At 41.5% G+C, this 13,428-nt stretch overlaps 1 protein-coding gene across 1 annotated transcript in view; it reads left to right on the forward strand.

The window, feature by feature from the left end:
- Nucleotides 1–13,428, forward strand: part of LOC117514673 (transmembrane protein 65-like) — a 165,103-nt gene that overhangs the window by 130,200 nt on the left and 21,475 nt on the right. Inside the window, exon 6 of the mRNA XM_034175242.1 lies at nucleotides 443–485. Coding sequence (XP_034031133.1) covers nucleotides 443–485 — 43 coding nt within the window. The remainder of the gene's footprint in view (nucleotides 1–442; nucleotides 486–13,428) is intronic.

Raw genomic sequence — 13,428 nt, forward strand, 5'->3', positions numbered from 1 at the left:
GAGGTTATCTCCACTGAGGCAATAGGCCAGTCATAATTTTTAATACCCACACCTAAGCCAACCAGACCACAAAGCACATGCTAATAAAACAGCTGAACCAAGGTTAGCTTATTCGCTTGAAACTGTTTTGTAATTCTGAGATGGAGCATATTTGGGCTTCATTTGTGTTCCCAGGTCACACTGTTCTGCTCACGCTCTACCTTTTTAGCCATTTAGGGGTTGGCCGGGGAGTTAGACAGAGTCAGAATATGGCTATTTGGGGGCCTTTCAGAATATTAAAAGATTACTCATACTAACCTGTAATGTGAGAATTACTATGGGTAGTCTTTGTTTTTTTTGTTTTGTTTTTTTTTAGGAAATCAGTCCATCTCTGTTGTGTGTTTTAAATGCAAACAAATTGCAGTCCTATTGTGTAATCATGATTCTCTTTAATTGTCTGCAGCTGCTGCCCTTGGTAACCTGGTGTCTGATCTGGCAGGACTCGGGTAAGAATAGCACACAAACGAACCTCATGAATGATGTAAAGGTATGCCTGTATTACAACCATTTATACTCACTAGAATGAGTCAGGCTTGTGCAGAATCGATCAGCTCCATAATTACACGATGAATGCCAGTTAGAGTTCTGTCTGATTCAGACTTTGTGTCTACATTGACAACCTCATGCTGTGTCGGATTTTATTTGGCACTGCAGTCACTCAACCAACCTCCGACCTCAGTGCATGATGGGAAACGTCTACTGTTCCAAAGCTCTATTAACTCATCAGCTGAGATATTTGTTCAGTAAAAATTGCGTTTAAAATAAATCAGTAAGTCCCTTTGACTGCTCCCTTGTTTGCACTCGGGGTCCCCACAGCAAATCCAAGGTGAACCTGCATATTGAACTGGCACAGGTTTTACACTGGATGCCCTTCCTGATGCATCTCCACAGTACATGGAGAAATGTGACAAGGGTGGGGTCTGAACCGGAAATCTTCCCCCACTGAAACCAAGTGCACTAATCACTTGGCCACCAACCCTGGTTTGAAATGTATTCTCACTCATCCTGAGTAAGAAAATGTTTCATGTAATTGGTTGGATCCTCTTCAAATTGCGCCAAGTTTGCCTTCGACATGACTAGCCTGGTGCATTTCTGATCAGGCGTCAGAAGATGTGGCACCCACCAAGCTGACACCTTTGACATTCCAAGTTCTTCATGCAGAATGTGTTCAATTCTCTCACGGGATATTCCCACAGCATCTCCTAGCTGATTAATCATCGATCGTCTGTCGTCCATCACCATTTCATGAACAAGGTCAATGTTTTTCTGGGTTATGGCTGTTGCAGGCCGCCCAGACCTTGGGTCGTCTTCAAGGCTCTCTCTGCCCCTCTTAAATTCAGCTGCCCACTTCTGCACTGTAGATATGGAGGGAGTTTCATCCCCTAATGTAGCAACCATATCCGCATGAATGTCCTTGGGCTTTAACCCCTTCTCATGCAGGTACTTAATCACACCGCGATGCCAGATTTTGTCCATTTTTGCCATTTCCCTCTACCACAAACTTTCAAACTTGGCTATGAACCACAAACTACCTCACAAGCTGGAAGAAAATAATACAGTTAGTCATCAGAAGAGTTAAACTTAATGCATGCCAAGTTTTATTGAAATGGCATTTCTCCTTCTTGGTGAGCCTTAGAACTTTTCAGCCTACCCTCGTATTCTTTTAGTATTTTATTGTGAAGGTTTACTCTGCTAGTGGAATAAATGTGTGGGTGATGTAGGCTTTTTAATTACATAAAAGTGGAATAAATTAATTTCTATTTATCCAGATAATTGACAACTGGATGTCTTTGATATAAGGTTTCTTCAGATAATCCTTTGATTGCAATAAAATTACTTTTTGTCAATGAACTGTTGCTTAGTGAGACTCAGATGTGAGTTGCTACTTACATTGTAAGGGAACATCAGCAACAACATTTTGACCGTGTGACATGCTCCCTTGGGCATGATCCAGCACACATATGCCTCATTGTTGAGGATTGCAGCAAAAGGAAAAGGCACTGGTGATGTCCAAACAGATAGATGACTACTTTCTGGAGGTGGTGATGATGGCACCCACGGTCTGCCTAGGTGGTTGCTGGTCAGGACCCAGGGCAGGTCCGTAATGTGGTGGATGCAGTGACATTCAGCACCAGTGCATGCATCCAGACATGACCTGACCTGAGATACTCACAGAATGTGGAATGACACAAATGTTTGCTGTGATTTAATAAGAAGTCCAATATACGCCATGAGAACTAATTAGTGCAGGTGCTTATCCCTGGATTCTGTAGTGTGAAGTGGATAAGAGTCTACGAATCCCCATGGATGGGACACCAGTCCATCATAGGTTATTTATCCCACCCAAGGCCAATACTCACTCATTTATGTATATCTGGGTGGAGTGGGACAATGCAAATCAAGTTTAGCATACCCAGGAATTTAATACAGTTGGTCACCAAATTCCTACCCTGTTGTAGGCTGGTAATTTGCTATTTGAAATAATCTGTTCACTCTCTTTAACTGCCTGGTTCGCTGTTTCCTCTTTTCGCCTCAGAAACAGACAACAGACCCAGGGGTGTGGCCACACCTCCTGCACTGAGGGTCTGGCCACACCTCCTGCACAGAGCATGGAACTAGAGGGACATACAGTCTGTGGAAATGAGACAAAATATCAGTGGCTTACGGAAACAAATAAGCATGTGTCTATCATACTGTGCAGTCATACCATGTATTCGCCTGATGAAATCCATTACTAGAGAGGTAATGTTGTTAATCTTGGCTTATTCATGGATGAGCTGCAGTCGGCTGTCATTTTATACTGCGGGCATTCACCACAGGCATTCTTCATCTCTTCAGCATTCTGCTAGCAATGAAAATAAATCCCATGAATGATCCACCAAGACAAAAACAAAAGCATGTTAAATTACCCTGTTAACAACAACAACATATTGTCCATTGAGTGGCTGAGGTAAGAGAGGTGGTACTATGACCTCATAGTTTTAAAAAAGTTCAGTATGGCTTGTTCACACAAATACATAAAGGTGGTGTTTTCAGATTTATCCACTCTGGGACTCGTCGGTTCCATGTGGATGAAATGCCAGTACGATACAAACTTTTGCCAATACACCTAAACCCATATCCGTGTAGACGAGGCCAACATAGTGACACCATCGCAATCATTGCATTTCTTAGCCCACTCACCCAATATCACCACGAGCCACCACTGTTCAGGACTGTTGCAGTTTGTTAATCACAGAGACTTGACTTCTTGGGTGCATGCCGGATGAAGCTATCGACATAGTAGGCCACACAGCACACCATCCCAATAGAAAAAGGGACTCTAGTAAGAGGAAAGGGGGGGGGGTAAGCCTCGGTTCCACTGAAAAATAATCCATGAATAATGAGACACGCATGGGTGTGTCAGCGATTATTTGAAGAATGATCCACGTGTTAAGCTATCATGTATCCGCTACTAAGGCACCTCTATGTGCCTCTCTGTACCTCGCGTGCAGTGGTGGGCACAGTTCCGCTAACCGCTAATCAGCAAAGCTAACTTTTTCATTTTCAGCTAATTTTAAAAACCGTCAGCGGAGTAATTAGCTTCCACTAAATGTAGTTCCGCTAACTTTCAGTCCGCTAACATTTACTGGCATAGCGAGTAAGACCAAATGGTCAAAACTGTTTGTAAACCATAAAATCAAACTTAAATTCTAGCCTGATAGGCATTTTGCAAATCGTAAAGAACTCTGCCCCTCCACCCCATAGACGTTATATACACAGATGCTGTTGTGTGTTGGGGGGTTTGGCTGGATATTTTGGTGTTCTTTTCTTTTCTTTGCTCTCCAGGTGGTATGCAAACTGGTTTTTGTCTGTGGGGAAGGTGCTGGCAGAAGAGTCCTTCACCCTCATCAGCATGATTTGCAGCACCTGTGGATGATGCTCACGTGCAAACTTAAAGACTTTCAGCTGAAGCAGATAATGAGATGGCGTTCTGCATTTAAGCCATGAGTGATTCAAGCAGAATGGCCGGGAACTCGACCTTGTGACGTTCGTTTGTGAGACGCTGAGGACCGCGCCTGGGTTTGACACATCGTGCCTGTCAAGGAGGACGGGTGAGGGACACATGCTGTCAGCACACATCAGAGGTGATTGATTGTCTGAATAAGTGTTAATAGTAATTTGGTATTTTGTTACGCAGTGTATTTGAACATTGATGAGAATTGTGCAGCTCGCTTCTCACGGCCGTGGCGTGCGGACTGATGATCCTCCACCTGTTGTGAGAAGCTGCTCATTTACATAAAGCTTAAATTCAGACCTGAATGTGTTGCTGATAGTGTGTGCCTTTGAAGGATATTAGTTGTAGCTGTTGACTTACCTCACCTCTTCTATCCTTCACAGAGTCAGTTTGTCGTGTCCACCTGGGGGGTGTTTGGCGGTGAATGTGAGTCCAGAAGCGCCGGGCTTCGATCCCTTTGGGCGCTGGAGAGCGCGCCGTCCTTCACTCCACCAGACAAACGCACTTTTATGTTGTACACCGAGTATTGCACAAGAGGGGGATAATAAAATTGTTTTGTTTTTTGGAACCGCTTTCTGGTTATTTAGCGCTGGGTTCAGTCAGACGCAGGTCCGCTCCTCAACCCACGTCGGCACATAACAGATGCCTCATGGACTGCCGCTGCCTATTGGAGCCGGCGTATCAGCTGGCTGCCATCTTGGATTGGTCCCTGTTGCCCCCAGTGCATTTGTACTGAGGAAGGTGTATCCCCAACTACAATAATTCATAACTCCCCAAATCTTTACCCAATTTTCCCACGGTTTGGTTTGTTAGAAACAGCAGAGATTCAGTTATGATATAGGATGCTGTCACACATTAAAAATACATAATTTAATGCTGAAAGACTTTGTCTTATGAACTTTAACAAAGACATATGGTATGGCATATAGATAAATGTATAAATTCATTTTATAATTCACTAAAGAAACAAGTTTGGATTGTTCATTTGAATTTTTTTTCTCTCTCTCTCTCACACGCACGTGCGCGCGCACGCACACACACACACACACACACACACACACACACAGAGGACATCACTTTAATTAACTCTGCTTTGCTCACCAGGTTTTGTTACAAAGATGAACATTTTTTTCAAGGCCAGGAAAAGAAAGTTCCAGGTCATTCCAGGGTCTTAAACTACCTTGTTAGGCTTGCAGCTGGGGTTGGAGAGTTAAAACCCTTGAAAAAGAACTGTTTTGCACAGCTTCTTGCGTGTGCTGGCACTCTGTAACTCTGAAATAAATGAAATACAGACACCACAAATGACTGAAGCATAAAATGATGGTTCTCAATTCCAAAGAATTGTGAAACAAAAGTGCATAACAAGTAGATGGAAATGTGTACAAATGCACGCTCCCTTTTGCCGTATTAATGAAAACTCGCTTAACAGTTGCGATAGGAGTTGGATGGAAACACAGCTAATGAGAGAGAGAGTACCAGTTCCTGCTGTAATGACGTTACATGTAAGTAACATTTCTTACGATGACATAATATTACAAATGGTAAAATACCCAAAAATATTGTTCAGTTTTATTTGTGAAAGGTAATCCCATGTGATCTGGTTTCTATACTGCGCGAGTTATTGATGAATACTTTATTGAGCAAGTTAAAAACATTTATACATTGCGCACATTCATCTTTGAAAATCCGTACATTACTCAAAGGGAGTAGAATGAAGTAAAACTTATATTTTCTACCCCCTTTCACATGTTTTATTTTCGACTATGCAGACAAGAATAAATAAAAAAATTTTGAGATCATATATACCTATATAAACACACACCTTGCATTATACATATCAACATGTATTTACATAAATACACTACCTCTATACACAAATACCCTTGCATACACCAATACACACACTAGATTCAATGAGATTTGACAGTATAGCACTTTTAACCCACATACATGCACCCATGGGCACCCAGCCCATGCATGCATGCACGCACATTTACCTATATTCGATTAAACTTGATGATATAATTGCAACTGTAAGCAGCACAAAATACTGGCATATTTGCTTACTCTCCATTGACTCCGGTGCTAGCCCATTGTGAAGAGACCAGTCCAATATGGCAGCAGTGCTGGATTACGTTGCAGCAAGTTATGAGGTGTCTACATATATAATGTCTATGGTCCGCCCTCCCTCAGCAGAAGGAGGCGGGCTGGCTGCCAGTGTGGCTGGAGAAAAAAAACATCATTTACTTTCAATGTGCAGCAGCTCAAGAGAAGAGCAGAAGAGGTAAATCAGAAAGTCAATGAATTGCTGCAATGCATTATGATCGACAGTGTGTGTGCTTTAAAAGACAGCGTGTACATGCAAACTTGTACTTTTTTTTTAGTGAAAAGACACTTATTTATCAAATCAAATCAATTTTATTTATATAGCGCCAAATCACAACAAACAGTCGCCCCAAGGCGCTTTATATTGTAAGGCAAAAGCCATACAATAATTACAGAAAAACCCCAACGGTCAAAACGACCCCCTATGAGCAAGCACTTGGCAACAGTGTGAAGGAAAACTCCCTTTTAACAGGAAGAAACCTCCAGCAGAACCAGGCTCAGGGAGGGGCATTCTTCTGCTGGGACTGGTTGGGGCTGAGGGGAGAGAATCAGGAAAAAGACATGCTGTGGAAGACAGCAGAGATCAATCACCAATGATTAAATGAGTGGTGCATACAGAGCAAAAAGAGAAAGAAACACTCAGTGCATCATGGGAACCCCCCAGCAGTCTAAGTCTATAGCAGCATAACTAAGGGATGGTTCAGGGTCACCTGATCCAACCCTAACTATAAGCTTTAGCAAAAAGGAAAGTTTTAAGCTTAATCTTAAAAGTAGAGAGGGTGTCTGTCTCCCTAATCTGAATTGGGAGCTGGTTCCACAGGAGAGGAGCCTGAAAGCTGAAGGCTCTGCCTCCCATTCTACTCTTACAAACCCTAGGAACTACAAGTAAGCCTGCAGTCTGAGAGTGAAGCGCTCTATTGGGTGATATCATACTATGAGGTCCCTAAGATAAGATGGGACCTGATTATTCAAAACCTTATAAGTAAGAAGAAGAATTTTAAATTCTATTCTGAAATGAACAGGGAGCCAATGAAGAGAAGCCAATATGGGTGAAATATGCTCTCTTCTTCTAGTCCCCGTCAGTACTCTAGCTGCAGCATTTTGAATTAACTGAAGGCTTTTCAATTAACTTTTAGGACAACCTGATAATAATGAATTACAGTAGTCCAGCCTAGAAGAAATAAATGCATGAATTAGCTTTTCAGCATCACTGTGAGACAAGACCTTTCTAATTTTAGAGATATTGCACAAATGCAAAAAAGCAGTCCTACATATTTGCTTAATATGCGCAATGAATGACATATCTGGTTATCAGTGACTCCAAGATTTCTCACAGTATTACTGGAGGTCAGGGTAATGCCATCCAGAGTAAGGATCTGGTTAGACACCATGTTTCTGAGATTTGTGGGGCCAAGTACAATAACTTCAGTTTTATCTGAATTTAAAAGCAGGAAATTAGAGGTCATCCATGTCTTTATGTCTGAAAGACATTCCTGCAGTTTAACTAATTGGTGTGTTTCCTCTGGCTTCATGGATAGATAAAGCTGGGTATCATCTGCGTAACAGTGAAAATTTAAGCAATGCTTTCTAATAACACTGCCTAAAGGAAGCATGTATAAAGTGAATAAAATTGGTCCTAGCACAGAACCTTGTGGAACTCCATAATTAACCTTAGTCTGTGAAGAAGACTCCCCATTTATCAATCAATCAATTTTTTTATATAGCGCCAAATCACAACAAACAGTTGCCCCAAGGCGCTTTATATTGTAAGGCAAGGCCATACAATAATTATGTAAAACCCCAACGGTCAAAACGACCCCCTGTGAGCAAGCACTTGGCTACAGTGGGAAGGAAAAACTCCCTTTTAACAGGAAGAAACCTCCAGCAGAACCAGGCTCAGGGAGGGGCAGTCTTCTGCTGGGACTGGTTGGGGCTGAGGGAGAGAACCAAGAAAAAGACATGCTGTGGAGGGGAGCAGAGATCGATCACTAATGATTAAATGCAGAGTGGTGCATACAGAGCAAAAAGAGAAAGAAACAGTGCATCATGGGAACCCCCCAGCAGTCTACGTCTATAGCAGCATAACTAAGGGATGGTCCAGCCCTAACTATAAGCTTTAGCAAAAAGGAAAGTTTTAAGCCTAATCTTAAAAGTAGAGAGGGTGTCTGTCTCCCTGATCTGAATTGGGAGCTGGTTCCACAGGAGAGGAGCCTGAAAGCTGAAGGCTCTGCCTCCCATTCTACTCTTACAAACCCTAGGAACTACAAGTAAGCCTGCAGTCTGAGAGCGAAGCGCTCTATTGGGGTGATATGGTACTACGAGGTCCCTAAGATAAGATGGGACCTGATTATTCAAAACCTTATAAGTAAGAAGAAGAATTTTAAATTCTATTCTAGAATTAACAGGAAGCCAATGAAGAGAGGCCAATATGGGTGAGATATGCTCTCTCCTTCTAGTCCCCGTCAGTACTCTAGCTGCAGCATTTTGAATTAACTGAAGGCTTTTTAGGGAACTTTTAGGACAACCTGATAATAATGAATTACAATAGTCCAGCCTAGAGGAAATAAATGCATGAATTAGTTTTTCAGCATCACTCTGAGACAAGACCTTTCTGATTTTAGAGATATTGCGTAAATGCAAAAAAGCAGTCCTACATATTTGTTTAATATGCGCTTTGAATGACATATCCTGATCAAAAATGACTCCAAGATTTCTCACAGTATTACTAGAGGTCAGGGTAATGCCATCCAGAGTAAGGATCTGGTTAGACACCATGTTTCTAAGATTTGTGGGGCCAAGTACAATAACTTCAGTTTTATCTGAGTTTAAAAGCAGGAAATTAGAGGTCATCCATGTCTTTATGTCTGTAAGACAATCCTGCAGTTTAGCTAATTGGTGTGTGTCTTCTGGCTTCATGGATAGATAAAGCTGGGTATCATCTGCGTAACAATGAAAATTTAAGCAATACCGTCTAATAATACTGCCTAAGGGAAGCATGTATAAAGTGAATAAAATTGGTCCTAGCACAGAACCTTGTGGAACTCCATAATTAACTTTAGTCTGTGAAGAAGATTCCCCATTTACATGAACAAATTGTAATCTATTAGACAAATATGATTCAAACCACCGCAGCGCAGTGCCTTTAATACCTATGGCATGCTCTAATCTCTGTAATAAAATTTTATGGTCAACAGTATCAAAAGCAGCACTGAGGTCTAACAGAACAAGCACAGAGATGAGTCCACTGTCCGAGGCCATAAGAAGATCATTTGTAACCTTCACTAATGCTGTTTCTGTACTATGATGAATTCTAAAACCTGACTGAAACTCTTCAAATAGACCATTCCTCTGCAGATGATCAGTTAGCTGTTTTACAACTACCCTTTCAAGAATTTTTGAGAGAAAAGGAAGGTTGGAGATTGGCCTATAATTAGCTAAGATAGCTGGGTCAAGTGATGGCTTTTTAAGTAATGGTTTAATTACTGCCACCTTAAAAGCCTGTGGTACATAGCCAACTAACAAAGATAGATTGATCATATTTAAGATCGAAGCATTAAATAATGGTAGGGCTTCCTTGAGCAGCCTGGTAGGAATGGGGTCTAATAAACATGTTGATGGTTTGGATGAAGTAACTAATGAGAATAACTCAGACAGAACAATCGGAGAGAAAGAGTCTAACCAAATACCGGCATCACTGAAAGCAGCCAAAGATAACGATACGTCTTTGGGATGGTTATGAGTAATTTTTTCTCTAATAGTTAAAATTTTGTTAGCAAAGAAAGTCATGAAGTCATTACTAGTTAAAGTTAATGGAATACTCAGCTCAATAGAGCTCTGACTCTTTGTCAGCCTGGCTACAGTGCTGAAAAGAAACCTGGGGTTGTTCTTATTTTCTTCAATTAGTGATGAGTAGAAAGATGTCCTAGCTTTACGGAGGGCTTTTTTTATAGAGCAACAGACTCTTTTTCCAGGCTAAGTGAAGATCTTCTAAATTAGTGAGACGCCATTTCCTCTCCAACTTACGGGTTATCTGCTTTAAGCTACGAGTTTGTGAGTTATACCACGGAGTCAGACACTTCTGATTTAAAGCTCTCTTTTTCAGAGGAGCTACAGCATCCAAAGTTGTCTTCAATGAGGATGTAAAACTATTGACGAGATACTCTATCTCCCTTACAGAGTTTAGGTAGCTACTCTGCACTGTGTTGGTATATGGCATTAGAGAACATAAAGAAGGAATCATATCCTTAAACCTAGTTACAGCGCTTTCTGAAAGACTTCTAGTGTAATGAAACTTATTCCCCACTGCTGGGTAGTCCATCAGAGTAAATGTAAATGTTATTAAGAAATGATCAGACAGAAGGGAGTTTTCAGGGAATACTGTTAAGTCTTCTATTTCCATACCATAAGTCAGAACAAGATCTAAGATATGATTAAAGTGGTGGGTGGACTCATTTACTTTTTGAGCAAAGCCAATAGAGTCTAATAATAGATTAAATGCAGTGTTGAGGCTGTCATTCTCAGCATCTGTGTGGATGTTAAAATCGCCCACTATAATTATCTTATCTGAGCTAAGCACTAAGTCAGACAAAAGGTCTGAAAATTCACAGAGAAACTCACAGTAACGACCAGGTGGACGATAGATAATAACAAATAAAACTGGTTTTTGGGACTTCCAATTTGGATGGACAAGACTAAGAGACAAGCTTTCAAATGAATTAAAGCTCTGTCTGGGTTTTGGATTAATTAATAAGCTGGAATGGAAGATTGCTGCTAATCCTCCACCCCGGCCCGTGCTACGACTAACTTTTAGGACAACCTGATAATAATGAATTACAATACAAGTTAGTCGTCTTGAGATATCTTTCCCAAGTAATATCCCACCAAGCCTGATGAAAATCCATACAGCCATTTTTTTTATATCTTGTTCACAGCACACTACCCTGCAAGTGAACATTTATAGTAAATTCATCAATTTGTGCCAATAACAATGTCACATACATGTTTTGTCTGTATTTAACTTTATTTTATTATTGCATTTCACTGTATTGCTCAGTAATTTTGGACATTTTATTGAAATTTCTGATTGTTGATTTTAAACATATTTATTGTTTCTGTGTAGGCTCTCAGTTGTCCAGGTGGTTTCCATAGTAGAGAAGCTTGAATTTTCGACTGGACTGGGTTGCTTGACGCAAGGACGTTTCGCTTCAAATCGCAGAAGCTTCCACAGCTAAAATTCTTGCTCTGGTAGTCTGACTTCTGTCTTGACTCTTGTAGAGAAGAATAAACAGAAGCCACAAAAGCTGGAGTTTTAAACCTAACCAGACCCCTCCTACCGAGAGGCAGATTGCTATAGGGCTAGTGACTAAACAATAGCTCTAATTAGCACCTATTGTGCTCTAGTTAGCACCCTCCTAATGACAGGGCAGCTGTCCCTCCTAATGATGGACGGACGCCTCTGCTGATGGCTCCCTTGACGACTCTCCTGATGACGTGAATGACTCATTACCATGAACAAAAGACTGAAACTGCTTTGACCTGAGTACCCCATTGTAAACAGGGCACAAAGTGTGTCTCAGACCCCCTCCCCGGTTAAGGCTGGGTTTCAGCTGTTTCACATAGAATGCCTCACTGACCCCTCTCTCAAACCATTTCTTCTCTCTGGCTAAGATTTTAACTTCCTTGTCCTCAAACGTGTGGTTAGTGTCTTTAAGGTGGAGATGAACTGCAGACTGAGGTCCACTGGCGCCCTCTCTGCGGTGCTGGTATAGCCTTTTGTGTAAAGGTTGCTTAGTCAAACATTTATAGGCGTAAAAACCTGTCTTCAAAAATCCAAAGTGCCAAGAATGGTGAGCTGGACTGTTTTCTTTATCAGACAGACTGATGATGACACAGAAGCACTAAGAAATGGAGACAGTGGAAAGCTGGCTTTAGCACCAATGTAGAGTGATGGATTAGACAAGCTGTTGTGGTCTTTGTAAGTGCTCCTTGAGGACACACTACCAGTTTGGCTCGTGTGCCTTTACTTGCCACTCAGTTATGATTAGAGAGTGGAGCCTTTGCGGCCAGATTGTCAGAGTGAGCCCGTATGCACAAGAGAGAGCACTTCATATTTTGTTTTTTTGCTTCTTTTTTTAAAGCCACTGAGCATGAAGGCTGTGTTTGCTTCATCTTGGTCTCTGTGGAGTTCCTCGAGATGTCCTTCAATGCAATATTTCTATTACATATTTAAAGATAAAATGCTGCTGTACACACACTCTCTTTTTATGATTTGTATTTCTTTGGGGGTCAGTGTTACTGCAGCAGCAGATGAATGGATGATTCAGCAGCTGATGAGGATGCTCAGTACACTGATCTCTGAGGATACTCCAGATGCCTCTCTGCTGCCAACATGCTGCATTTTTCATTATAGCTCAGTTTTAAGTGAATCAGCCTCGTAAAAAGAAGGAAAAGGATCCACATGTAGTTTGTAGGATCAATGTCTGGAGCGGTTAAGTTTGCCAGTGGTGGCACCAAAGAGTCAAAAGAGAGTGTGCAACCTTGATACTGGCACTGCAACAGCTACACCAGTTATATGTGCTGGTTGTCAGCTGTGTGTTGATTGAATGCATTTTTTTTCCATCACTAGGGTGGCCAGATGTCCTCCTTTTTGCCACAAATTGAGATGGTTTCTGGCATTGTATTGCAGTCCAGCTTCAGTTTTGAAATGCATGTTTTAAAATGTATGTTTCAAACACGCATTTCAAAACTGAAGCCGGACTGTCAATAACAGTGCCATCTGGCCACCCTAACCATCAGCCCATCAGTGAATGAACACACAAAGATGAAGAAAAATTCTGAATGGGGATTTCCAAGTTGCGCTAGAGCAGCGCATGTGTGATTATGTTACAACTCTATCCAGTTAGGGAGACGCGGTTTTGTTCAGCAACAAGAACTGTCAAGAAACTTTCTGTTGCTGTTTGGAGTTGTGTGGAGGTAGGAATGGCTTTTGAATGCTTGAATAATTATGTCAGTCACACAAAGACCTCACATAATAGTGAAACATGTTCATGCACCCAGAATGTTGGTATTTTGGTCGTTTGAACTTTCCTAGCAATGAATGTATAAGCCCCAGTCACATGGCACTAACGAAGGACACCAAAGCCCAAACAAAACAAGAAGTCTGAACTTACGTTGACTTTCAGAGACATCATTTAACCGGCATCCAGCTTTGATCAGTTAACCACTCTGTGAGGGGTCCTAGCAACGGATTGGTTAGCCACTCCGTGAGGCGTCATAACTAGGCACGG

Source organism: Thalassophryne amazonica, chromosome 7, assembly GCF_902500255.1.
Source record: "Thalassophryne amazonica chromosome 7, fThaAma1.1, whole genome shotgun sequence".
NCBI classification, from domain to species: Eukaryota; Metazoa; Chordata; class Actinopteri; order Batrachoidiformes; family Batrachoididae; genus Thalassophryne; species Thalassophryne amazonica.